Below are 25,418 nucleotides of genomic sequence, written 5' to 3'. Positions count from 1 at the left end.
TTTTGATTTTTTTCTGTCTTTTACCCCTCTCTCTGTGTCGATCAACGGACTGGAGCCATACCGATAGGTCAAGTGGGAACGTGCAGCTGCAAAGCATCCCGTTGGAGACAGTTAATCGGTAAAGCACACTTAGAGCTGCAGGTCCCTTCTCCAGAGTGGACCTGGAAGATCCACACTATGGTTGAATCGCACAGTATGCACGGGTTAGCAAGTGCGGGGGCGAATTGATCGACCTGGATGGTTAGTCAATCCATTCTCTGTGGATGTCGTTGCTGTAGCGGCGGTGAGTTGTACTACGCCATAGGCTAGGACAAGTCCTGAACTCGGAAGATATCACACACTTCAGGTTATCGCTGGGAATGAAAGTGAGAGGTACCCACCCAGTCAAGCTATGAACGCATGATATCCATAGTATGGATATGATATATCCAAAAGAAGCAATAGAATGCATACATACATACATACATATAATTCGTCGATGGAGTCAATCAATCAATCCTTCTTCACCTTCAAGCTCTTATCCAAACACTCCACCACGTCCTCGACCGTCTTCCCCCGCTGTCGATCATCCGGCTTCTCTTGCCCCAGGATAGGATCATCCGCGACGGTCTGATACACCTGAGCCACGGCGTAGAACCTAAAACACAGAAGTTGGCCAGTCAGCCTCATAATCACTATGACTATACCAGGAAGGATTTGGATCACACATACAAATCACTTTCAAACCCCCCGTCATCCCTCATCGTATCCCCAATTTCCTTCATCTCCCTCACCCACCGATACGCCTTCGGCGGCATCCCTACCACCCCCTTCTCCGCTATCCGCAGCGTCGCCGCATTATGCTCCTCCATCAATTCTTGCAGCTGCGGCAGCACACCCATAGAATGCGCCGTAGTAAACGACTGAATAGCCAACGCGAAAAACCCCTTCGTCAGAGAAGCAAAGCACATCTTCAAACCGGTCGCTACACCAATCCGGTCCGAGATATGTTTGATATTCAGTGTGCGAGATAACTTATCGTCTGGGAGTTTCTCGGGACCGGAGACTATCAAGCTGGGACAATGCCAGGCTGGTTCGTTGGGGTTGGTTGGCTGCAATGGCCGCGGTGGGCCACCCACGATACCTCCGTCGATGTACCGGAGGTAAGATGATGACGATGTCCCACTTGCTTCAGTAAAGAGTGCTTCCATCTCGCGCGCTGTCTTTGGCGACACAGCATTCAGATCAATTACCCATAACGGGGTATCGCGGACCGAGGGCCGCGCGGACGATGCTTCCACGATGCGCCGGGCGGTTGCGAGTGCGTCCCGTGGTGGAACGATGGAGAGGAGGCAGTCGCTTTGGTCGACCAGGTCTTGCATCGAGGGACGGAGCTCAATGCCTGCTTCCCATGCTCGCCGTTGGGTGGCTTCGCTGTGTGGGGTTTGTGGTTAGCTGCGATGACAATCTGGAGGGGGAATACTGATTATAGTACCTCCGATCGGCCGCATAGGTCAGGACTCGGTAATGGTGGGCGATTAGGAGCTGGGCTATGCCCAGACCCATCTCCCCGATGGAGATGATGCCGATGGCTTCGAAGGGGTATGACATGGTATCGATGATTGTGATGGACTTAAAATGAGAAGGTTGAAATAATTAGAAAAGAGGAGTGATAGTGAGGGGTAGATTCGGGCCCTAATCATCAGCCCTGTTCCCCCCGCGGGCTTTTATCCTCCGTGCCGGGATGGTGGCACGGACTGTCACGTCACGCCATTCATATCACCACTCGGCAGACAAACAGCGATGCTGACTAGGTGTAATAAGACGTCGGGTGACTGGGGTATGGATTGGCTGTTTCTTCATTGCTTGGAAGGAGATTTTTTGAGGGTGTGGAGTGGTTGCCATTGAACGGTCGCATGGTCGTCGCGCAATGGAATCTTAAATTTGGCGGTTTAGTCGCCTTAAATGAAGATAGCGCTATCTTTGGGTATGACGTCGGTCCTTCCTATCGCTTCAGTTCCATCCAAAACAGAGGTAGCTTATCGTGTATGGGTGGCTAGTGCTGAGGACGTGCTGTAGGCAGATAGGCCACTTAGGCTTTTTTTTTTTTTTTTTCTGTATTTGTCTTCGTGGAGTAAAACCAAGAGTAAACTTATCTCAATTCTCTGTCATCTAAGATTTGTTGGAAGGGCCTTCACCACATCAACCAGAGTCCTATCCGATGTTCATAGGCTCATCAACTAACCCGATCACCCGCAAGTCGCTGCTATTTTTGACCTGCTCAAAAGATTACGTTAGAGAGCCAAAGCATGCCACGAGGCATGAATTGAAAGTAAAGACGCCATAGCTACATCGTCGAAGCTAATAAGGTGCAAACTTCGGACACAGACTCTCGCTGTGTTGTTCCCGGATAGCCCCTTGCATCAACCGCGATCCTAGCGTGTTGTTGAGGGGAGATAAGTAGGCATGGATAGAAAGATCCGCGCCCTTGCAGCGCGAACCATGATGCAAGGGGTGCACTTTATGAAGGACAACGTAGCGGACATTCCGCCCTTCAGGGGGCTCTCCATACGAGTGGAGGTGAGAATTTCTACACATTTCAGCGCTACCACGTATTTCTTGTAACTGATGCCCCTGTTGCGCACGTTGCCCTGCTGGGGTTTAGCGGCGCTTCTAAGTTCGCTCGTATAATCTGCTGGGGTAATCACGTCGATGTATGCTAATATAGTGGGAGGGTTTGTTAGACCCAAAGTGCCGTCGAGGAATGAATGTCCCCAAGTTGGCGATTTAAGAGCCATCACTGATAGCACGATATTCCAGAAAAAGGCTAGCACTCATTGTTATTAATAACATTTGGCTACAGCTATGGTTTTAATGGCTTATTTTCACTGTTGTACGTATGATCTTAAGAACCATATATGTGACAGTTGGAGATAGCTTCCATCCATTCATGAGAATCTTGAGAGCTTATGCGGCAAGCTGCCACATGCTAGCCATGTAGAGCTATACCTAAGATGCATAAAGCATGGATGCGGTGGCTTTTCTTTACTTCATGCATACATCAGCTGAAACGCAATCAAGGCTTAAACAAGAGCAGAAGAATTCGATAGTCTCTTCAAGTTGGTTTAGCGGCATCTTGCCAAGATGTCATGGCACCGTATCTTCGAACTGATTTTGGTCAAAGCAGCACACTTCGAGCATGCCATGATGCGCCAAAGCAAGTTTATCTAGTGTTAGATCCTTTTTTCGGTAACTGAATCATTGGCTGTTCAGTCTGGAGTACGCCAAAGAAATGTGGCATATTGTGATTACCAGGAAACGTCATGCCCGATTCATCCTGTGCCCAGCATTCCAGTACAGGCACCGTCCCAGAGAATCTGACCAGGAGGCGAACCGATTGGCGGCTGGGCTGCGCCAATACCAGAGACTACGTGCGGTATCTACAGATTCTCATATGGATGGGGACATCTTATCAAAAGCCGAAGGATCTGGCTTACGGACTTCTGCCATGGGTATATAAGTGATGCTATAGTACCATTCGGGGAGATTCCCATAACCCTTGGCTCCAACACCAAGTGATGCTTTATAATTAAACTAGAATAAAATGCGTGCATGGCATTCTGTACTTCTTCTCCCGGTCCTGGTGGCCTCAACTGCAACCGACCAATGCCGTCCTTCACAGGCCAGCAGCCGCAAAGACTGGTACATCCCGTCCTACACCCTCCCTCCCACCTTAAAGCTAACATCACCAGGGGTGACTTGACCACTCAGGAGAGAACCGACTACATCGACGCCGTCTGGTGCCTACGAGGGCGTCCAGCACTCCTCCCCAACGACCAATACCCAGGGGTACGAGACCGCCACGATGACTTTGTAGCGTAAGTGTACAACCCCCACCACCTATTCTAGCCTAGCCCTCATCTAACGAACATCCAGCACGCACATCAACTACACCCTGCACATCCACAACGACGGCCTCCTCCTCCCTTGGCACCGACACTTCCTCCACCTCTACGAAAAAGCGCTCCAAGACGAATGCAACTACCAAGGAAGTGTTCCGTAAGCTCCCTCCTCATCTCTCCCCAACTAATTTTCCCTCATAACTCCCAACTCATCCCTCCAGATACTGGAACTGGCCTCTAACCACTAACCTAACCGCCACCCCCCTCTTCGACGGATCCCCCACCTCCCTCTCTGGCAACGGCTCACCCCAAAATAACACCTCCACCCTATGCCCCTTAAACATCTCTCCCTGCCCATCGCCTGGCACTGGCGGCGGGTGCGTAACCACCGGCCCACTTTCGACCTGGGTCATGCACCTGGGCCCCTTCTCCCTCTCCCAAGTAATCCCCTACGGCGACCTCCCCGCCAACGCCTTCGCCTACAACCCACGCTGTCTCACCCGGAACTTCACGACAGACTGGCTGGCTGCCCTAAACACCCAGGACAAAGTGGACGACATGATTGCGGCCGCTGATCTCCAGGAGTTCTTGGAGCTGATGAGTCCAAGTGCGAATGGGTATGCGGGGGCACATGAAGGCGGGCATGCGAGTGTGGGGGCGAATATGTTGGATACGTTTGCGTCGGCGCAGGACCCTGTATTCTTTTTGCATCATGCTATGGTGGACAGAGTGTGGACGTTGTGGCAGTGGGGTGATTGGGAGGAGAGGAAAGGGGCTGTGAATGGGACGACGGTCGTGCATGATCCGCCTGGGGCGCCGATGGTGACGCTGGATACGGTGATGGAGTTTGGGGTGTTGGATGAGCCGAGGAGGGTGGAGGAGGTTATGAATGTGTTTGGGGGGGACTATTGTTATCGGTATGATTAGGGTGTCTTAGTAGGTTATGAGTGTGGGTTTGTGATGTATACACTCAGTATATGGAGCATAGTGTAGTAAATGAAGTGTCTTCTCAATACACAGTCGCCTGCTGAACATCAACATGTCCCGAAAATAGCTCCTCCTTGCCCGGATCTTCCGGCAGCTCGACACCATAGAACTTCTTCAATACGTCCTGAATCACATCATAGCAAGCGCCATACCGCACGAGCTTCATATCCCGAAAGTTGATAATAGTCGACGACGCCCGCGGCACACTAAATGTGCGCTTCCCATAATCGATGACGATATCCGCAGCCTCCACGATCTCGGGCTCAATATCCTCAATGCGGACCTTCATCCCCGACCCTGAGATGTTGGCCGACGAACCGAGCAGTGGTAATCCCGCTGCATGGCATAACCGAATGAGTTCCTCCTGGAAGGGTCCTCCATTGACTAGCATGGAAAGGGTGCCGTCGTGCGTACAGCGCGAGAGCAACTCAGGGCCGAGTTTCTGGATGATTGGGTGGTCGGGCCGAAAGGGGGCCGCGACGCCGACCGGCACATCCAGATCCACGGTTAAGGTTCGAACCATGGACTCTTCGCGGGCCGGGAGGATGTGAATTTCTTGATGGAGCGCGTAGCTTCCGATCATGGCGTGTTTCTTGTGTGGTTTGCGGCGCTTCGTTGTGAAGAGGCGGTCCAGGGCTGCTGGGTCGCTGGCCACCAGGCCGTAGCCGATGCTGCCGGGGATGAGGGCAATGCCTTGATTTTTGATCACTTCGAAGACGCGCTGGGCGTCGCGGGGGACGTCAATTGGGGTGGTTGAGTAGGTCATTGTGCTTATGTTTGGGGTAAGGAGAGTATAGTGGAGAGAAGGATTCTGATGCTGGTGTTGGTGGGGAGAAGGATCCTGGGGCGAGGATCCGGGGGAGCTTATAAGCTAAAGATCTTACGTGCGGGGTGCAGGTAGATGCGAAAGGGGAAGAGGAAGGCTGTTCGTGTGACTGTGATCATGCTGACGCCACTTTCATCATGTCTCTATACCTGGGTATCTGGGGATAATTCTCCAGCAATCGGGCGGGCAAGTGACAACAGGCTGCAGAGGTAAACAAAGGAATCAAGCGCAAATGCCTCGGGTAGAAGAAATACAACATACCGAGCACCGATTTGAAATTGCCTCGTTCGGGTTCACTCATAATTTCCAGCTGGTGGTTGGTCGTTTGACTGATCGGACCCTCTGTTGCTCGGACGGTGTAGCGGTGACCTTGGATGAACGGAACACGCGGCAGCTCGAACAAGGTTTCATTCATGCCGGTAGCCGGGATTTCGATTAGATCGCCTGGACATCTGCATTCGGCTCTTCGGAATAGACCAGTTCAGGAAGGTGATGGGGTTGTTGTTGTTGGTCTTGCGTGTGTTGTGGATAGTCACTAATGGTGACGTACCCGATGGGGTCAAGTCGGGTACCCATTGCTTTTGGCTTTTGCAACTGGAAGCATATAGAGGATACGGGGAGTGACAGTCAACCATGAACGTCGAGATGGCCAGTAGAAGACCGAGGTAACATTGATAGTGGTGAATTATCTTGATAGCGGGTGTGGGATCGCCTTCGCTGTGTCACTCCACGAAAAGCATAGCTCGACTACTTATTCTACAAGTAGGGGCTAGACGAATCTGTGCTGCGAGACTGAGAAAGACGTTCAGAATGCATTCAACAGCCAACCAGTCATACTGGACAAGTGATACTACTGTTGAAGTATATCAGTCCCTCAGACTATAGGTTTCTATTCGAAGGATGGGTCAGTACCTCCGCCATTAATCTGGGGAGCACGGACTAATCTTGACATACTGCAATGATCGAACTGGCTAGTTCTCCAGCTACATTAGAGCGCTCACCACAAATTTCAGGCATACTTGGACATTAAGAATGCTTGTTCTGCCGCGCTGTCGGAAAGGGGAGCTGTAGAGGGTTTACCAGCTCACTATGCGCTGCAAAGTATTTTTACTGGGCTCCTTTCAAGGTTAATAGCAGCCTTTCGATAAGAGGCAGGGGAGTTGGAGCACTGGGCCCTGGTGTGACTAGCTGAGAGGCTTTCGACGAGTTGGACTTGGCGGACAAGTCAGGGAATACGCCTTATCTGGGTCTTCTACAGCATATCTTCATAGAGCATGGGGCAACCATTGGGACATGACAAAAATCTCGGCGTGAGAGAGTACACTAAGAAGGTAGTCTTAGATGCCCTGAATCACGAAGCATCAGCACACAACCCATGTACACAGTATACGGACTCTTGCAGCCTCTCCATGGCAACGACCCGTAAAGTCATGATTGTGGGCCACCGATCTGGCTGGAACCACAGCAGAACAAAGTTAAGTGATATAATAGAACGGAAAACTCAGCTACAGTCTAGATCCAGCCAAAGAGCTACTAGGGCACCGGCTTCAAGTGACAAAATCATTACTGAGGATACGGCCGGTATAGTCTCTGGTTCTCCCTGGGGTCGGAAGTAATCGTCAAGGCAACCAAGCATCTCGATCACAATCTTGTTGAGTCCGTAAAGGCAGCGTGCGCTAGCCTCCTGTGTCGACACTTTTTGCATGCTGAAACAGCAAACGACCCGCAGCATCGGCAAAAGTCCCCGACGCAAAGACCGACCACTCCGCTATTCTGGCGGTGAAGTTGTAGACAGGGATTAGGCTGGGAAGAGGAGGAGGAGGAATGTAAACTGTTAGGAATGTGTATAATTCGAGTTCCATCTCTGGAACTGGGGGAGGTATTGGTTAGGTCGAGTGCGAATATGTCTTGTACAATACACCATAGGTACGCAATACACAGTGTAGGATTTGTGGTTGCACGCTAAAAATTCTCAGATGAAGTTGATAGATCCAATGGGGCGCGGGGAAGCACATCGTCTGGTAAGCTAGGCGGGAAAGAAAAATGTGGCTGACTTTCAACTCCAGGGCCAGATGGAGTACCCTCGTCCTGGAGGGGATTGATTCGGCGCAAGAATTTAGCTTGGAGCCGCCCAAGCCGATGTTGGAACAGGGATTGTGTGCGATGAATCGTGAAGGCCGGGGTGGTGGGCAGAAAGTCGTGCAGTTCGACACGCGGGTTGCTTCGCGCCGAGTCGCTTGCTTCCTGGCTCTCCGAGCGAAGCACCTGCTGGCTCGTTAAGTGGCATTGGCTCGAATATTGGAGGCATAACCACACAAGGAAGATGACAGTAGAATAAACTCAAACCAAGATTCTGTCATGCGAGCCGGGCCGAGATCGGGCGGGCGCTACTTTTGCCGCGGTCGAAAGCGGCCCAGATTCAACTCTCTATAGCCGAATTAGGGCCTGAATATATGATAATACATTATCACCTGCTAGGAGAGGTTGGTGTAGTACTTACGTATTCGGAGAGTAGCTGCTACATGGTAGTACTCCGTACAGTAAATTTTAGATGCATGTCGGAATTTCTTGGCTGCGTTTTCAACAATCCCAAGCAGTGATCGAATTGAGAATCTGCTGGATCTTGCAAAAGGCAGCTCGATCCGGTCCATGGTGTCCGAAAGTCACCGGCCTGTCAGTTTGTTCCTACGGCGGTTACTGGTGGAGTTACTTAGTAGTCGAGAGCCCGCTGATATGATTACTCACATATCTATAGGGTTTTGTTCCCTGACACTGTCAGTACTTTAGTCTATTGGATCAGTTGAGGTTCAATTTCTCGAATCCGAATCCACCGACTCTGCCTTCCAGTCAGTCAGAAGAATCATGCATACAGTAAGTAGACAACTGTTGACATATCACTCAGCTTGAGTCCTGCAAGCCCCACCAATACAGATCATATTCAAAAGGATGTTTCAGTCCAGAGTACCTGCTTGAAGACCCACTTCCCGACTCAGCCGTCAGGTAGGAAGACCCATTCATGGTATATCGGATATATCACCCACAGATTTTGCTCGGTGCCTGCGTTTAACCTGCTCACCAGTTGGCCAGGTCACAACAGACTGCAGTCTGGGATAGACATCGCACTTGTGTCTTTACCAGCCACCCAAAGCAAGTAGGTCGATGTCTATACATCAACTTGATAAAAATGCAAAAGTGCTTTAGACTACCAGGGCTTCCCACATCGTGTGGGCTGGAAAGCTTTCCTCAGGCTACCATATAAGACACAATCCGTACCCGATCAGATTTCATCCTTCACCAAGACTTGACCATTCGTTAGCCTTTCTCAACTCCCACTCTCTTCTCGTGGTAAAGCCACCTGCATATCACTATGCCCCGAAACTCTTCGAGACGGCAAACCAGGAACAGACCTGAGACGCCCCCGCGCACCCCATCAGTAACTAAACGATCTCCGATTTCGTGGAATTACATGGAAGATTGCCTGCTACTGAGAGGAATGATCCTAGCTTTGAACGAGGGAACCCTCTCAAAGCAGGTGTTCGAGAAGCTCGTGAAGAAAAGAGGAGACGATCGCTATTCCGCTGATACTGCGAGGTAAGTTGCTATCGACTTTTCCTGTTCATAGTCCTGTAAACCATACTAACTTGGTGTTCAGAAAACGCTATAGATATCTCAGCAACATATGCACAGCAGTCGAGAAGGACCGCCGCAACCTCTTTCCACAGTTGGTTATGCCAAAGCTCGAGGCAGACAAGCACGCAGACGATGCGTATATGAGTGGTCAAGAGCCCGAAGACGATTATTTCCTATCACCAAATCAAACACCATGTTCCAATGCGAGCACTTCTCCTTCAGTCGAGTATTCTGCTACTCTGACCCCAACTCCCCGCCGCAGCCGTCGGCGGAGCAGCCCTGAAGAGCCTGGCACACCCACCCGCCCATACCGCCGTAGGGAATCTGACCGACGGCAGAGCAGTGCTCCTTATCAGCGTGGTGGTTCGTCGCGAACGAATCCTCAACCTCCTGCAAGAACTCCCGCTCCGCCCAGGCGTACTCAAGGACCGAGTACCTCGCGCGGTTCTCGCCAGTCACGATCCAGGTATCGAACACCTGCGGCCAACCAAAATGTCCGGTCCGAGAGCCAACATTGGAACTTTGAGGCAAGGTTCACCCATGATTGATTGCCGATCTGTTCAATGAGTCCTAGTTTTGTCTTTCACTCATTTCGGCTCCCTGTTATTCGTTTGTTGGAGGATTCCAGCACTTGTCGGACCTGTCATCCGTTAGCTTATGCTTGGCCGTCTGCTCAATTGTTCCTGTATCCGATCTTGACGTTACTGTTTGGACCGGGAAAATGGAAGGATATGTACGGTTCAAATGGTTGTGCTCTGATTGTGTTTAGCTCTACTTTTGTTTACCTTCTTTCATTTTTCCTGGACCGTTGTTTTACTATCATGTGTCCATTTGACCTGATTTCAGTTGCAAAAAATGGTATGACAGAAGATGGATTAGTTAGTTTAGTTTAGAAAAATGCCACAAATACATCTAGAAAGAAAACCTAACTGCATTATTTGAGCCTCCTCCTTTCCCTTCTATCTCTTTTCATTATAATTTCATTTTGTTTTTGTTTTTTGTTCGATCCTGAGATAATTCTCTTCTTGACTTTGCAGAATGCTTCCACAACTAGACTTTCTGAGCAAAGCGGTTCTCCCAGAAGTAGTGTGGATACATGTCCCTCCCTATGAGTTTATCAATTCTGTACGATAGCTTTTATTACAACTCAGATGTGTATTAATCGTTGTAACGAACTGACGCCTTTATGTTATCTCATCTCTCCGGATCTCGCACTCGGGGCTACTTCTTGATAACTTTACTATTGGTATCGAACCACCACGAGAATTTTTCGCTTACATAGTATTTATCTCATTGTTCTTGCTACTAATTTTATCTACGATCTATATGTTCGAAGTCTCTGGTCTTGGTAATCTTCATCATCTGATCTACCAAGTGAGATGCTAACCAGGTGGTACAGCAGCGATTCAATGCTACTTTCATCAGAATGCTGTCAGGTCACAAGATCACCCTAACTATGCGCTATCTCTATCTATTCCTTCAGGCCGGCTTTTCTCTATATGGCTTATGCTGGTAGACTCCTGCTATGGAAGACTAGGATTGTATGAACTGAACTAAATGGGTGTAATCAACCAAAGTAGTTCATTATTACTCAATCCCTAGCTACTAGACTAAAGTCCATACAAAAACGATGTCCAACATACCAAACCATCAACCGGCACACCTGTCAAGAACCACATCAAGTCTTAAATCTCCCACATCGACCATAACCTTACAACACCCCCACACAGATGTAATATCCCAACCACAAATTAGTACAACCCGTCCCCACTGCCGGGTTCCAAGCGATAATATCCGTCACTGACACACTCTTCTTTTGCGCCACTGTCGTACAGGTATCCCCAGAGGCAACCAGATAGAAGGCATCGCAGTTACTCACCATCCCCGATTGAGTGGGCAGTGGGGTGGTAACACTCGTGGTGGTGGAGGTGGTAGTCGTAGATGTGGTTGTAGTGGTGGTAGTGTCACTCACTCCGGTACAGACATAGTACCCCAGCCAGAGAGTGTCGCAGCTGGAGCCAACACCCGGATTCCACGAGTAGAAGTTGGCAAGTGTGATACCGACGCTGGAGGCAATGGTGACGCAGGTGTCAGTGCTGGATACTAGGTGGAAGGAGTCACAGTTGCTGGTCATGCCGGGCTGGATTGGGGAAGGGGTAGCCACAGCATTGATGGCTGCGGCGGCTATGAGGGTGGTGGGAGTGCCGTCGCGGGGGATGTGTGCTGCGGCTGAAGCGAGTGAGAGGAGGGTGAAAAGGGTGATGTAAGTGAGATACATGGTGGATATTCTTGTACTTCCTAATATCTTGAGAGGAGAGAGGATGTTTCTGAGGATGAGAGATGAGTCTGAATGGTAGGATAGGGAGGTGGTATATATAGTCTTCCATGATGGCAAAGCTACCTCTATGGAGGCATCAGTGAGATACTACTAGGGACGCCTATCTTGCCCTGGGCTCTCGTCAGGCAAGTCATGTCTTGGAATGATCCTGGTTGGTGATGCTGTATAGCGAGGATAGTCTGCAAAAGTCTCACCACGACGGACACTCCGGGTAAATCGGGTGACGAGGGTCTTGCTGCCGGGTGTTACCTTGTAAGGTGGAATTCACCTACTCAGTAGGACTCTTCCCTTTCTGCACGACGTCTCTTCATATCCGTCGTAGTATTTCCGCTCCCGATGGCCAAGACCGGCTAATCCGTTCCATAACGAAAGATGGTCCATGTTTTCTAGAGCCTGGACTAAAGTTATTCTTCTTCTAATGCAGCACCAGGTTTGTTCCGCAGCTGACCGAGACAACGGTGAACCACTTGGGAGACAGGGAAGTGGTATTCAGGCGTCCTACCGACCAGGATCGCTTGGAGCCTGAGAGGGAGGCTCGACATTGAAGGTGTATGTCTCACAAGTACAGAGTGCTGACTGGAGAGGTTTTATCGGACCCTGTTCGAACTCGGACTAGTTTTCGATAGTTGATGAGCTTGCATCCGGCTTGACTCTTTCTTATCCCCGCCAATTGCCTGATACTTCCTGATATGGAAAGCGTCGCCAATGACCAGACTAGTCCTCCTGCGTGTCGCTGCAATGCGACAACGCCACTCCTGCCACTAGGGTCTTGGTGCATTGGAGGGCTTTCGAAGAGGAGGGGGGAGATGCGGGGGAATGGCCGCGGGGAAGGGGGCCGGACTGATTGATGAACAGGTCAGGAACCACACCAAATATCGAGAAATGGCATCTTGTCCACTGGTAGTCCATTATGCAAATCGGATTGTCTGCGGAGCCAAGTAGTATATTCAGTCTCATCCGACAGTTCTTGAACCATATTCGGGTACTGCTTGGACATTCGATACAATATGACGTGAGATTGTAGTTGGTGGCGTCGGTAGTAATGCGGAGAAACTCCTGCTTGCTTGCTTGTTTGCTTGCTTGCTCATTCGTACAACAGCATCAAGTCACCTCTTCATCGCATCAACCCATCACGCAGTTGCTCACATGGTGGTTGAGCGTCTGAGACTCACGGGCGGGGAAATGGAAATGTCTCAAGCCACAGCGAGTGGCATGTCTGACCTCATGGAACAGTTGAACATACTATAGCAGACGCTGACTGACTGGTTTGAATCAATGATTATAGTAGCGTCTATAGTGGAAATGAAAGTGATCGCCGTGGTACCCAAGGCCACGAATAGTAAGCCCGTCATTGCTATCTCCGGCCTAGAGGCCTATGAGATGTCCAGGGATTTTGTCTCTGGTGGGATCAGCTCGACCAAAACTAGGAGCTGCGTCTCTTTCATTAGAGTCACTGCGCAGACTATCCAGACATACTAGATTGTCAACCACTGGCACTTTAGCGATCATGCGGCAGTCTAAGAGGGTACTAAGTTAAGATATATAGTATAGGAACGAGGGTGGACAAGGGCAAGGGTAATACAACTACTAGTTCTCAACGAATATCGGCCACGCGACCATTTATCATTCACTTCAGACGACGGGTTGACCATCTAACATAATCTTGGTTATTATGTACTATCATGAAAATAACTGGGGATTTCTCTTGACCGTAATCCTCACGTGACCCGCACCGGGGATCTCCGCCGCAATTTGCGGCCGGATAATAATCCCCACTGATAAGAAACACCGTACTATCTTAAGCTCTCTCCGAAAGCTCCTCCCTCTAGGCTCACTCCCATCACACCGCACTCAACACGTATCAAGGGACAGTTCTGGTGTCTTATTTCACGATGATGCTATAGCCTACTATTCGCGCCAAATCAAATATTCACCAAACAATGACTAAACTCCTATGGCGCAGCCAGGGAGCTGCGCCGCTTTTGTCATCCCTTCGCTGTCCCCGCAACTATTCAACTCATCACGCCGCCAGATTAGCCAGCTGCAACCCCATATTACTTATTGGTAGGTAAGCTATATATTTACTGAATGTTTTCTATCCAGCATTACGTGCCATGCATGTACTCCTTCTCCGCTAACAGACACCAAACAGATAACCCATCATTGCGAAGCCAGCATTCTTCGAACTATAAGCCCACTCCCTCCATCCCCCGCCAGACACCAGGGCAGCGCATCCCACGATCATACCTCCCCCAATTGAGACACCACCACACCTTGCGTGCAAACAACAACAATGAGTCATCCACCACCACCACCACCAACAACACCACCAAACCCATCTCCCTCCCCACAACCCCGGACCCGGACCTTCCACACCTCAACGCCTCGCAAAACGTACACATGACCAAAATCACCGAAAAGCCCATAACCTCCCGCCTTGCTACAGCAACCTGCCACATCCAATTCTCCAACCCGCGGCCCTGGGAGATCCTGCGTGACGGCGGGATGACCAAAAAGGGGGATGTGTATAGTGTAGCGCGCATCGCGGGGATTATGGCTGCGAAAAGGACACCGGATATTATACCCCTGTGTCATCCGGGGATAGGGATTACGGGGGTGGAGGTGGATGTGGAGTTGGTTGGGCCGGAGGCTGCGTCGGCTAAGCATGGTGATGATAGCGGTAAGTGGGAATTTAGGCATGGGGGAATGAGGGTCGTGGCTAGTGTGAGTTGTGAGGGACGGACGGGGGTGGAGATGGAGGCTATGACGGCGACAATGGGGGCGGCGTTGACGGTATATGATATGTTGAAGGCGGTGGATAAGGGGATGGTAGTTGAGGGGGTGAGGCTGTTGGAGAAGAAGGGGGGAAAGAGTGGGCATTGGGTTAGGGAAGGTTCTACGAGTAGTAGTAGAGGTGGTTCTGAGAAGTGATTATTTATCTATATATTGTCTATTATAGATATGATATATGGCAGATGTAGCTGGTGTACAGATGGCGTATATTATTCTAATAGAGAATGACACTGTCCAGGCTGGAGAATCCGGTGGCAACGCCTCCCTCGTTGACGTCTTTGCCCTTGGTCCGCATGAGCCAACCGCCCTGTTCGTTGTGCAGGATTTTGCCTCCAGCCTGGTCCCAGAGGATCGTGCCGTAGATACCCAGTTCTCCGATGACATTTCCGCTGAGGACCTCTCCGTCGGGTCGCAGTGCTACGTTCTTGGCCTCGGCAGGTGGCTGGATCAACTCCATCAAGATCCATCGCTTCCATTCCGTCTCAGGGAGGGATCGCAGGAAGTCAGGGATCGCCTCTTTGTAGATGTTGTTCCCACCGCCCTCGCGCTGGGGTTTCAGCACGTGGTTGGCTGCTGTTTCGGGAGTTAAGGCAAGGCTGCGCCCACGGCCACTTGAGGAAAGGTCGTATTGCGGAGCAAAGGTGGCTCGTAGCCTCTCAATCGTAGTTGAGTCAGTACCAGCAAGGAACTTGGCAAGATGATCCGGCCCCTGGGCTTCCGCGAGCACCTGCTGTACGATCTTAGATCCCGCAAGCTGGTTCAAGACAGTGGGACATTTGATGGCGGCGGAACGCTCCAGATGGATACGAGCATCCCAGTCTCGCTCGGACTTGTAGTCGGTCGGCGTGTAGAAAGAACGGAGGTACACTGTTGTAACTTCAAATTCTACTCCTTCAGCGTGAGGGGGGCGGTAGATGAGCGGCCGGGAAGGATTGGAGGCAGGAATGTGAGTGTGCGTGAAGACTTCGGAGCTGAGCAAGCGGAACACGGGAATCTTGTGAATTTGGGTAAGTTGCCTCGAGAGAGCTAATTGATCGAAGACATTCCGTTCACCTTCCTGGACAACAAAGATGATGCATGTAGGCAGAGCTGGGGATGACTTGGATGATCCATAGGCAGTGTGTGCTGCAGCCAAGCCCGCAGAGAGGGTCTCCACAGAAGTATTCTTTGGAGGCTGGCTCGAGCTAAGCAGAGGGTGCGACGGATAAGCGAGGGGATGACCCGGTGGAGAGTTGAGAAGCTCAGTATGCAGTGAAGTCACGAGCGTTGACAACCCGCCGAAGGATGATGAGATGGTGTTGAACTCGACCTGCTTCAAGGAGGGAGGAGACGAGGCAGACGGCATGTGAGGCATGTAATCGGACCGGTAGAGGCCAAGAGAGAGGTTCTGGACATAACCTTCCTTCTTAACAGCGAGGTGGACATTCCAGAGGTGCGAGATGAAGTCGTCCACGTCAATGAGGCTAAAGTGAAGAACGGTTTAGCATCTACATCTGGAGCTCGGAAGTAAACGAAGTGCAGCAGAACGCAGAAGTTGTTCCACAAATCTGAGAGCAGACTTATGGCTCAGAGGTGCCCCTTACTCTTCCATAATATCCCCAATCCATTGTTCATCACAGGTGATCGCGGCATAGAGTTGGTTGTACACTGTCTGGAGGGCCTGGGCCTCTTCAAAGCAGGATTTGGGGAAAGGACTAGGAAACAAGGTGACCGGGGCACTGGTCGCCACGACGCCCTGAGGATCTGACTCCTTGGAGATGAATGTCGGTGCAGGACGGATCATCAATCCATGTTGAACAGTCCAATCTTTCACTGTCCGGACCAGGAACTCCTTCTGTGCGGGGTTCAGGTGGGGTGGATAATCCGCGTAGACGGAGTCGGCCATTGTGAGGTATAGTTCAAAAGATGTGTCCGACAGTACCTGACGAATCCACAGTAGTGGTAATGTCAATCTAAGAGTCCAATTCGCAGAGAAGAGAAGAAGAGATGAAGAAGTAGTAGTAGACGAAGAAATCTAGTAATCTGCGGGGAGGCCGCCGATCACGTAACGGCACAGCGCGGAGGGGCATATCGGCACTGGATTATTAATCCGCGCCGATTGCCAGTCAGCAAGTCAGGTGACTCCTCAAGGTTGTTGCGCAAGTGCACCGTCTGGCTCCCCTCAACCGACTAGCACTACGGCGGTCCAGAAGCACGACGGATTCGCAGGCGCGACTACGGGGCACAGCAAGCACCCCCAGTGTCTCCAGCAGTCACTCTCCATCTTTCATCTTCCCCAACCCCCCTCCACACTCCACCCAGCTGGGCTGGCTGGGTTGCTATCCCCCCAGGCACTACCTCCACTGGGGAGGGTGTGTCGCCTCCCTTGTTCATCCCGTCACCATGGTTTACGACTGGGATGGCAAGCGGGAGATCTGCTATCAGATGTATATCAAGGATAAGAAGGCCTTGGAGGAGATTATGGAATACATGAAGAATGTCTACCAGTTCGCCCCAAGGTCAGTGATTTTGCGCACGCGCCATATTTGATGCTGCTTGTGTGCTTCTGTTCACATCTCCCATCTCAAATATCCCAAGTCTATCCCTTCGCGTCTGTTACTGTATCTAACCTCGCGCCCTTTCATAGTAAACGCGCGTTTCAGACTCAATTCAAACGGTGGGGCTTCCCTTCGAAACAAAATCCCGCGCATAAAAACGCCAAGCTCGTAGCACGAGTCAAGCAACTATGGGAGAAGAATACAAGTCAGCGGGACATGCTTCGCATACTGAATGAGGAGGGTTTTGAGATCAAAGAGCGGGAGTTGATGCGAGTGCGGGCCAAGAATCGCTGGCTGCTTCGGGTCCCCAACGGGATGAAGTCACAATCGCGCATTCAGACACCAATCCAGCTGCCGGAAGATGAAGGACTGCTCGCCCTCCAGCAGGAAGTGTACAAAACCGAAGCACCGCCCTTTGACGAGACCGAGAACGTCCCCACCCCCACGACAGACGACCCTACCTCCCCGAACCTACCACCTGAAGTACTTGCGAAGCGCAAGGAGCGCCTCGAGCGCCTCAAAGCGGAAAGTGAAGAGCGTTGGGCGAGCAGGAAGCGTCGCCGCCGGACTCGCGGATGGGCAGGGCTGCCCGCTGACCCGCCGGGACCTCCCCGCTTCCCCTCCGAGACGACCATTGACGAAAGCAAAAAGTATCTCGGGCTGGACAATGCGATGTATCGCCAGGTACGGGATCAGTTCCAACGGATCTGTGAAGAAGCAGGCTTCATCAAAAAGACCGTTGCGGGACCTGAGAGATGGCAGGACGCCAAGAACAAACTGATTGAGGGATCACCACATCTCCAGCAGGTGTTCTGGCATGATCCCAACCAGCTAGAAGCCAAAACACTGGCCTTGGATGTGTTATGCACTGATGTGACGAAGAGGATGAGGACTTTGGAACGGCGAATGACCATTGCCGAGGCCAAGAATGTCCTCGGGATCAACCCGGAGGAGAGCCGCCAGATACGGAATGCATTCTACAACACCTTGAAGGCGGACCATTTCACGAGTAAGCTGGAGGCTGGCGACGAACATTGGAAGGAGTTGAAGGACCAATGGATCCAAAACTCGGAGCTCCTACGTCAGATTCTTGCGCCAGGCCCGGCGGACCCGGAGCACACGGCGAAAGTGAAGGCGCTGGAAGTGCTGTGCCGCGACGTCATGAAGCGGCTTCGCGACGACCAGACTAAGCGCGATCCCGCCCGCAAACCATCCGTCCCTCACGCCACAGCTTCTCAGTCAGAGCCGGGGAGTCCTCCAGTCAGCAGCAGCTACGGGAGCGGCATTGCCAATGGAATCAGCACACTCGCCTCGCAGGCGCTGGCCAGTGCTCCGAGTGATCTCAGTGACATGCAAATCGATCCCTCCCTGCTGCAAGCTGCTAATGACCCTTCCTTCGCGACGGGCCCTTCCGATTCCGCAGCAGCTTTTGGCTATGTAGACCCGATGCTGGGGCCATCTGTGTTGCATGTACCTGTCTACCTTCGCATCCATCCCCAGAGTCCGCTGCACGGCGACTCGAAGACCTGGGTGGAGAAGCTGACGGCGCGATCGGTGGCTGAGCTGCAGCAGATTGTCGGCGAGAAGTACCCAGACGCCGTGGTCACGAAGATCGAGGGAATGGACCGTGATGAGAAGGGCAATGAGATTCCTTTTGTGATTGACGAAGATCATGAGCTCGATGCGTACTTGACCCACGTGCAGGGGCGGAAAGCCACCTTTGTGTTTTGCTTGAACTAACATACAACTAATCCGGCCCCCTATTAAAGGGTGGTCCTTATGCTTATACTCCAAGGCTAGTGAAAAGTGTTACTACAATTGCCAAATCCAGAGACATAATACCCATGAAGCTATTCTTCACACAACTGCTAGACGCAGAAAACCGAGACATCCCTAAATTGATAATGAGATTACTCTATTGCCGATCCGTAGCAAACGATATACATACAGAGCAGAGGATATAATTACATACTATGACTACACAGGAATCCTAATCAAGTTCATCAATGACAAGCCCTCCCATACTTCCTCAACCTCAAATAATTATACGGCAACGGCGCCAAATAACCCGCCGCGATAGACGTAGCCGCAGCAGTCCAGAACATTGGGTCAGCCATATTCACCATCCCACCCGTGAGATGATAATCGACCAAATTCTCCGCCGTCTCCATGGCCAACATCGACACCAGGCTCATTCCCATGGCGGTGCGGGCAGCCGCTGGCCAGGAGAGTTGGTCAGCGCCCCGGCGGAGGAGGATGGTCTCGAGGATGATGGATGTGGTGATTCCGGAGGCCACTATGCTCTTCATTAGGCATGTTTTCGTATATATTTGTATTGGGGATAGACCGGAGACATACTCGAGGCACCCATAATAAGACCCATGCCTAGATGGGGATAGTAGGTTTGGAGAATCCATAGGGCGGAGAAATCACCCAGCGTGCAGCCAACGAGGCAGCGGAGGGTGTTGATGCTGGCGCGCTTCCAGGCGGGTTTGCTTGTCCAAAAGTTAAATGTGAAAGGGTTTGTGGATTGTGGTTGTTCTGTGGTAGTTGAACATGATGGGGAAGACTTTCCGGTTGTTGTTGGCGATGGTGATGATTTGGAACAGCTCGGGGTCTGGGTAGTAGTGGATCGACAGGCTTGTGCTGGGGAGAGGATGGAAAAGAGGCGGCGAGTGTGGGGAGTTTTGTGGAGGATTGGACTTGTTCTATAGAGTAACATATTGGGAGTCATGGGTTAAATACTATTCAATGCTAGGGAAGTGTCTGTGGTAGGGTTAGTACTTGTCATCTTATATTGGGAAATTCTAATTTTCCCGCGAAAAAGACGCATTTCCTGATTAAGCTTGTCTCCGGGTTATCTCCGGGGGATGAAAGGAGAGCAGCTCCACCAACATTCTAATGGTCGTGTCAAATTAGTATCGAGTAACTGAGTATTTTTGGAGACATACATGGAGTACTCGGATATCAATCTTTCCTGCTATGGTAGCATCTTATCACCGGTCCAATGCCGATGAATGTTCTTCCCCCCACAACTTGGGTGGATCGATACTATGTCCGATCATTTTATTTGTCTGATGGATCAGTGGTATGGTGGTATTGCCGATCGACTTGCATATCTCCTCATGTCATTACTATCAGTACTATTATCAGTATTGGGTGAGGAGTAGCTGCATACGACATATGCAGCTAAAAGTAGTAGACCCCGATCACACCTTCCAGCCCAAGTACATGTAGTAGTACTAGTGAGTACAACAAGAAACTATAAAAGGCTGACCCCGCCCGAAGAACACCCAACTGGCACATTTCCTACTTACTATCAGCTCAATACTTAGTATCCAAACTAAATCCAGATTTACCTCATCCTTCTTCGCTTCAAATGAAACATTAATATTATCTCCTTTCCACCACTGCCATGACGGACGATTACTTCAACCTTGGCCCGTACGGCCGAACCGTAACGACCAACTCCTCCGGCGCCCAGCTATGGTTTAACCGCGGACTGGTTTGGTCCTACTCCTTCAACCATGAAGAAGCCTCCCGCTGCTTCATTAAAGCCAGCAAGGCCGATGAGAGTTGTGCCATGGCGTACTGGGGTCTAGCCTATGCCCGTGGACCAAACTACAACAAGGCCTGGATTCGCTTTGACCCAGTGGACCTGGCCACAACTATTACGGAAATGAAACCCGTACTCCAACGCGCTCGGGCTCTGGCAGCACAAGGGGCGAGTCCGGCCGAAAGGGCCTTGATTGAGGCCCTGGGGGCTCGGTTTCCCAAAGAAGATGATGAAACGAAGCCAGAGGATCTGGATCTTCATGCGTTGGATCGGGCTTATGCAGACGCCATGCGACCCGTCTACGAGGCTTATCCGGAGGACCCTGATATCGTGGCTCTCTTTGTAGAGTCACTCATGTGCATATCCCCGCGGGCTCTGTGGAATCTGGACACCGGCGAGCCCTGCGGTCCCCATACTACTGAGGCTCGTCGGGTTCTTGAGAAAGCTATGGCCTCCCTCCCCGGGGCCAGTAACAATCCTGCCTACTGCCATCTGTATATCCATCTCATGGAAATGGCGCCATATCCGGAGGTCGCACTACCAGCTGCGGATCGACTTCTTCGACTCGTGCCAGATGGTTCGCATATGCTGCATATGCCTAGCCATATTTACGTCGCTTGTGGTGACTATCGAGCGGTTATTGATTCGAACAACCAGGCCATGGCTGTCGACGACAAATACTTTGCCAGGGAGCCGGGTACCCTCTTGTATATCATGTACCGATCGCACAACATCTACGTGAAGGTCTATGGTGCAGTTATCTCTGGGAACTTTGCAGAGGCCATCTCCGGCATGAAGCGTCTTCAGGAAATCCTCACCCCCGAGCTCTTGTCTATAACCACTCCTCCTATTGCGAATTGGGCAGAAGGATTTCTGGGAGCCATAGCCCATGTCTTGATCCGCTTTGGACGGTGGAATGATATCTTAGATCTACAGCTCCCCAAGGATAAGGAGCTATACGCGTCCACGACGGCGATGATCTACTATGCCCGCGGCATTGCTTTGGCGGTGTTGAATCGCGTAGAGGAAGCCAAAGAAGAAAGGGAAAAATTCGAGGCTGCTCGCAAAAAGGTTCCCCCGTCTCGCTTGAACAGCCTGCCCGTTCGCGAGGTGGACGTCCTTGAGATCGGATCGGCTATGTTGAAAGGAGAGATCGAGTATCGCCAGGGCAACTTTGAGGAGGCATTCGATCACTTGCGGCAAGCGACAAAGTTGGAGGATAACCTGGTCTACGCTGATCCTCCGCCATGGATGCAGCCTGCACGACATGCCCTCGGGGCTCTGCTTCTCGAACAGGGTCACGTTAGTGAAGCACAGCATGTGTATGAAGAGGATCTGGGGTTGAGTGAAACCCTCCCGCGTCGGAAGGCAAGATTGAACAACGTCTGGAGTTTGCATGGTTTGTATGAGTGTCTGATTCGGCAGGGGATGCATGACAAGGCTCGGTATATTCGTGCTCAACGCGACGTTGCGCTGGCTTCGGCGGATGTTCCTATCAATGCTTCATGTTTCTGTCGTCTTTCGGCGGTTGAGTTGACCAATGTTTGCTGTAAGTAGACGAAGTCGCAGAATAAGACCTTGTAAGGAGGTTCTGAGCAGACATACGTACTCCCAGAACAAATAGTGAATGAGGTTCAGTACTAGTATAGATCGCCCGACACATGGCTATGTTACTTCATTGGGACAACCAATAGGCCGGCGGACTTCGGCTTACCAAATACGGTAAGACGCCGGTCCGGACTTCACATTTTCCTGATGAGGATATGTCTTAACACCGAAGGATATCATCACTACTATTCTCTCTTCCCCCACTTCAGCCACCATACTCTCATTCTTGTCTCATTTAACGCTCATTTACTTCATATCCGACATTCTCGGACCCTGCTTTTACTACGTTTGTCCAACTCAATTAGCGGGTCAACCACCCTCACCCCACGGTGTCATGGCTCCCGCGCAGCCGGACCACTTAAAGGCAACTAAGCGAAGCATCATGAGAGTAAATCCCCAACGAAGGCCTGTCCCTACCCGAAGACACCGGAAGGTCCTGTCATGCACTTCCTGTCGCGATCGCAAAGTCAAGTGCGATCGTTCAAAGCCCTGCGCGCAGTGTGTGCGCGCCAACGCCCAAGATGCTTGCTTCTATTCTTCTGCTACTTCTTCTCCGTCGCAATCTTCTCCGGGGTTAACACCAAGGTCTGCCAAAAGGTCTCTGATTGTACGAGAAGAAGATGCGCAAACTGCAAATGCGGTAAGGCAACTGTCTGCGGGGCCTTCGCTTGGTACACCCCCGTCAACTGTCACTGCTGGGAGTACGTGCAATGTTGATGGGGATGCTGCTGCGAGAAGGTCTATCTTTCGGTCGTCGCCCTTGAGTGCAGTGGGTTCGACGAGGGGAATTAAAGCTCCTCGATGCTTTGACGTACAGCCTCAACATGATAGAGGGCAGGCCTCATCTGCATCAGGGGATACCTTCTCTCAATATCTCTCGCCGTTGTCGTTTCGAGGGAAGCAGCAAAGAACCCGGTTTTTTGGACGGAGTCACTGGGCGACTACCCTTGGGATGGTAAGTATCAAGCTGTTTCCATTTGGCTCAATTGCATGGCTAACAAGTCAACTGCAGTTCCCCGATTTCAACGCCCATTTGCATGAGTACTATCGGAACAAGCAAACTCCCACCAACCCAGGATTCACGGATTACCTATCCCTAAGACGACTAAAACATGATCTGAGAGGACCTGAGAGACGACGACAGAGCGACCAGCCACCCTCGTCAAAACTGATTGAATTATTGCCTGATCGTCCTCTAGCCGAATACCTGATGCGATCGTACTTCTCAACCTTCGAGACAACATTACGCATACTGCACGTCCCTGCATTCATCAGCGAATGGAAAGCTTTCTGCGATCGTAACGTGTCCCACGCTGATGGATTGCTCAATAGCAAGTCTGAAATCTTTATCGCAAAACTCCTCATGTTAATGGCATGCGCCAGCTGCTTCGCCACCGAGAAGACAGAACCACTGGCATCCGCGGGCTTCAGCCCGCAGTCACTGATACAGACATGTCATACTTGGATCTCAGCAGTCACCACATGGCTAGCAGCCATGACAAGCCACGCCCAACTGAGTCTGGATGTGATCCAGATCAAATGCCTACTGCTCCTTGCACAGCAAGCAACCGCCCGAGACGGCGATCTAGCCAGCCTGGCGTCCGGATCCCTACTCCGCGAAGCGATGCTAACGGGTCTTCATCGGGATCCATGCAACTTTCCCAGCATTTCCCCGTTTTGGGCCGAACTACGCAAACGTCTCTGGCTAACAGTCATCGAGCTGGAGCTCCAAGCCTCTCTGTACAGCGGGATACCATTGGCAGTATCATGGGACGAATTTGACAGCCCCTTGCCATCTGACATTGACGATGAGGACATTACCATCGACTCGCTCCATGTACCTCCCTCGAGGCAATCAAATATCCTAACCAGAACATCCTTCCAGATTGCTCTAGCGCAGACACTAGAGACTCGAATAGCTATATCCAAAATGATCAATCGGGTACGCCTGAGCGCGACTTACAACGATGAAGTCACCACCCTCAGCGAACTCCTGACAACAGGACTGGCGCAGGCTCCAGCAGACCTCCGAGACGACCCCAGTGCATCACCCTCACCTAACGACAGCAGCGTAAAGACAGAGTTCCGCCGCTCATTCTTCCTCTTCTTGCACTACCGCAGCCTCCTCGCCCTCCACCGACCCTTCTTCCTGCGCTTCACAGAAACCCAAGTCGGCCAGGAACCCTTCATATTCTCGCGACGAGTTTGCGTCCAGACCAGCCTAGCTTTGCTTTCTCAGCTAGAGCGCTTTCCACACCACCGCCCCAACAACAACCAGCCATCAGCACCACTACCCAACAATGACAATCAATTCTCCCCACACATACACCACCTCAAAGGCGGGCTCTTCCGCGACGACCTCTTCCACGCGGCAGCAACAATCTGCTTCGAGCTACGCTTACAAACCAAATCCCACGACCGAGTAGTCGATATACCTTTTCCAGGGAGTAGTAGTATCTCGAAGTACATGGATCAAAGTGTGTATTATCAGCGGCTGGCGCTGTTCGAGAGCGTGGAGAACACGATTAGGTATTTTGAGGGGAAGGTGAGAGTGGAGAAGAGGGCGACGAAGATGTTTAGTATATTAATGATTCTTTTTATGGTGGTTAGGAGTGACATGGTAGCTGCTAAGGATGGAAGTATAGATGGGGATGGGGGTGGGGAGACGGTGCCGTTGGGGGTTGATGATGCATGTCCGGTTGCTTCGAGGAGGTGTAGGGATGTATTATTGGAGGGATATCAATGCCAGGGTGAGGAGAGGGAAATGGGACGACGTCTTGGAGAGGGAGAGAGTGGCGGGGTATATCAAGTGGTAGGCGTTATTTATTGTCTTCTGCTGATTTTACTTTGGGTATACCAGCTAAGTTTAAGCAGGCAGAGTCTTCGCAAACGCAGGGTTTGGAATCGGATACAGCTGTAGATGCGTGTCATCATACGAATGCCCCGCGGCCAGTGACTTGGGATGATGCTGCAGCTGGGGATCTGGTGTGTATTTGCAGTTCTGCTTGATTCTTATGTGACCCGATTCTGATCACGTCTTTAAATGTAGAGACATCTTGATTTCGACTGGTGTTTCGCGCTTGATCCGCTGTCGCCTTATCCGATAAATAATTGGGCGGATTTGGATCCTCTAATGGTGTGAGGCTGCCATTCCAGCTTATAGCGGAGATTGGCACGGCACACTGCATAGGGTTTACGAGATATATTGGTGGTTCGCAGCATGTAAATGGAACATGAGATTGTTGAGTAGAGATAGGTACTA

The 25,418-nt window shown here is 51.2% G+C and overlaps 13 protein-coding genes across 13 annotated transcripts; 6 read left to right on the top strand and 7 right to left on the bottom strand.

Moving 5' to 3' along the window:
• Positions 1-181: 181 nt before the first annotated feature.
• On the bottom strand, positions 182-582 carry BO85DRAFT_283742 (uncharacterized protein). The gene has a single exon (XM_025655222.1). It carries the CDS (start codon positions 461-463, stop codon positions 242-244), a length of 222 nt encoding a protein of 73 aa, XP_025515709.1. The 5' UTR covers positions 464-582; the 3' UTR covers positions 182-241.
• On the bottom strand, positions 428-1,667 carry BO85DRAFT_448884 (phosphogluconate dehydrogenase). The gene is made up of 3 exons (XM_025660045.1): positions 1,475-1,667; positions 712-1,413; positions 428-637 (listed from the first exon to the last, which is right to left on the bottom strand). Exons 1-3 carry the CDS (start codon positions 1,588-1,590, stop codon positions 493-495), a joined length of 963 nt encoding a protein of 320 aa, XP_025515708.1. The 5' UTR covers positions 1,591-1,667; the 3' UTR covers positions 428-492.
• A 1,761-nt stretch (positions 1,668-3,428) lies between these two features.
• On the top strand, positions 3,429-4,849 carry BO85DRAFT_513292 (tyrosinase family protein). The gene is made up of 4 exons (XM_025664702.1): positions 3,429-3,681; positions 3,732-3,857; positions 3,916-4,038; positions 4,103-4,849. Exons 1-4 carry the CDS (start codon positions 3,584-3,586, stop codon positions 4,806-4,808), a joined length of 1,053 nt encoding a protein of 350 aa, XP_025515707.1. The 5' UTR covers positions 3,429-3,583; the 3' UTR covers positions 4,809-4,849.
• Positions 4,808-6,037, bottom strand: BO85DRAFT_448881 (uncharacterized protein). The gene has a single exon (XM_025660044.1). The coding sequence runs from the start codon at positions 5,632-5,634 to the stop codon at positions 4,891-4,893; it is 744 nt and encodes a 247-aa protein (XP_025515706.1). The 5' UTR covers positions 5,635-6,037; the 3' UTR covers positions 4,808-4,890.
• Positions 5,723-6,320, bottom strand: BO85DRAFT_283723 (uncharacterized protein). Its single transcript, XM_025655221.1, has one exon. The coding sequence runs from the start codon at positions 6,107-6,109 to the stop codon at positions 5,810-5,812; it is 300 nt and encodes a 99-aa protein (XP_025515705.1). The 5' UTR covers positions 6,110-6,320; the 3' UTR covers positions 5,723-5,809.
• A 2,741-nt stretch (positions 6,321-9,061) lies between these two features.
• BO85DRAFT_438022 (uncharacterized protein) lies at positions 9,062-9,872 on the top strand (the record flags this gene model as incomplete). Its single annotated transcript, XM_025658653.1, has 2 exons — positions 9,062-9,285; positions 9,347-9,872. 2 exons carry the CDS (start codon positions 9,062-9,064, stop codon positions 9,870-9,872), a joined length of 750 nt encoding a protein of 249 aa, XP_025515704.1.
• A 1,163-nt stretch (positions 9,873-11,035) lies between these two features.
• Positions 11,036-11,602, bottom strand: BO85DRAFT_371883 (LysM peptidoglycan-binding domain-containing protein; the record flags this gene model as incomplete). The annotated part of the gene is made up of 1 exon (XM_025656013.1): positions 11,036-11,602. One exon carries the CDS (start codon positions 11,600-11,602, stop codon positions 11,036-11,038), a length of 567 nt encoding a protein of 188 aa, XP_025515703.1.
• Positions 11,603-13,280: 1,678 nt separating this feature from the next.
• Positions 13,281-14,878, top strand: BO85DRAFT_396277 (cyclic pyranopterin monophosphate synthase MoaC). The gene is made up of 2 exons (XM_025656993.1): positions 13,281-13,726; positions 13,815-14,878. The coding sequence occupies exons 1-2, from the start codon at positions 13,603-13,605 to the stop codon at positions 14,591-14,593; spliced, it is 903 nt and encodes a 300-aa protein (XP_025515702.1). The 5' UTR covers positions 13,281-13,602; the 3' UTR covers positions 14,594-14,878.
• BO85DRAFT_448876 (glutathione synthase) lies at positions 14,529-16,465 on the bottom strand. Its single transcript, XM_025660043.1, has 2 exons — positions 16,039-16,465; positions 14,529-15,918 (listed from the first exon to the last, which is right to left on the bottom strand). Exons 1-2 carry the CDS (start codon positions 16,338-16,340, stop codon positions 14,670-14,672), a joined length of 1,551 nt encoding a protein of 516 aa, XP_025515701.1. The 5' UTR covers positions 16,341-16,465; the 3' UTR covers positions 14,529-14,669.
• Positions 16,466-16,647: 182 nt separating this feature from the next.
• On the top strand, positions 16,648-18,839 carry BO85DRAFT_419901 (Clr5 domain-containing protein). Its single transcript, XM_025657881.1, has 2 exons — positions 16,648-16,953; positions 17,082-18,839. Exons 1-2 carry the CDS (start codon positions 16,838-16,840, stop codon positions 18,730-18,732), a joined length of 1,767 nt encoding a protein of 588 aa, XP_025515700.1. The 5' UTR covers positions 16,648-16,837; the 3' UTR covers positions 18,733-18,839.
• A 95-nt stretch (positions 18,840-18,934) lies between these two features.
• On the bottom strand, positions 18,935-19,750 carry BO85DRAFT_396268 (DUF4396 domain-containing protein). The gene is made up of 2 exons (XM_025656992.1): positions 19,351-19,750; positions 18,935-19,288 (listed from the first exon to the last, which is right to left on the bottom strand). The coding sequence occupies exons 1-2, from the start codon at positions 19,724-19,726 to the stop codon at positions 18,996-18,998; spliced, it is 669 nt and encodes a 222-aa protein (XP_025515699.1). The 5' UTR covers positions 19,727-19,750; the 3' UTR covers positions 18,935-18,995.
• Positions 19,751-20,295: 545 nt separating this feature from the next.
• BO85DRAFT_419896 (TPR-like protein) lies at positions 20,296-22,247 on the top strand. Its single transcript, XM_025657880.1, has one exon. The coding sequence runs from the start codon at positions 20,408-20,410 to the stop codon at positions 22,103-22,105; it is 1,698 nt and encodes a 565-aa protein (XP_025515698.1). The 5' UTR covers positions 20,296-20,407; the 3' UTR covers positions 22,106-22,247.
• An 82-nt stretch (positions 22,248-22,329) lies between these two features.
• BO85DRAFT_283418 (Zn(II)2Cys6 transcription factor) lies at positions 22,330-25,417 on the top strand. The gene is made up of 4 exons (XM_025655220.1): positions 22,330-23,111; positions 23,169-24,968; positions 25,028-25,141; positions 25,206-25,417. The coding sequence occupies exons 1-4, from the start codon at positions 22,491-22,493 to the stop codon at positions 25,296-25,298; spliced, it is 2,628 nt and encodes an 875-aa protein (XP_025515697.1). The 5' UTR covers positions 22,330-22,490; the 3' UTR covers positions 25,299-25,417.
• The last annotated feature ends 1 nt before the right edge of the window (position 25,418 follows it).

The sequence above is a fragment of the Aspergillus piperis genome (assembly GCF_003184755.1).
Source record: "Aspergillus piperis CBS 112811 unplaced genomic scaffold BO85scaffold_8, whole genome shotgun sequence".
NCBI lineage: Eukaryota > Fungi > Ascomycota > Eurotiomycetes > Eurotiales > Aspergillaceae > Aspergillus > Aspergillus piperis.
Note: the sequence above shows the minus strand (reverse complement) of the source record. Positions and strands in the feature narration are given on the sequence as shown.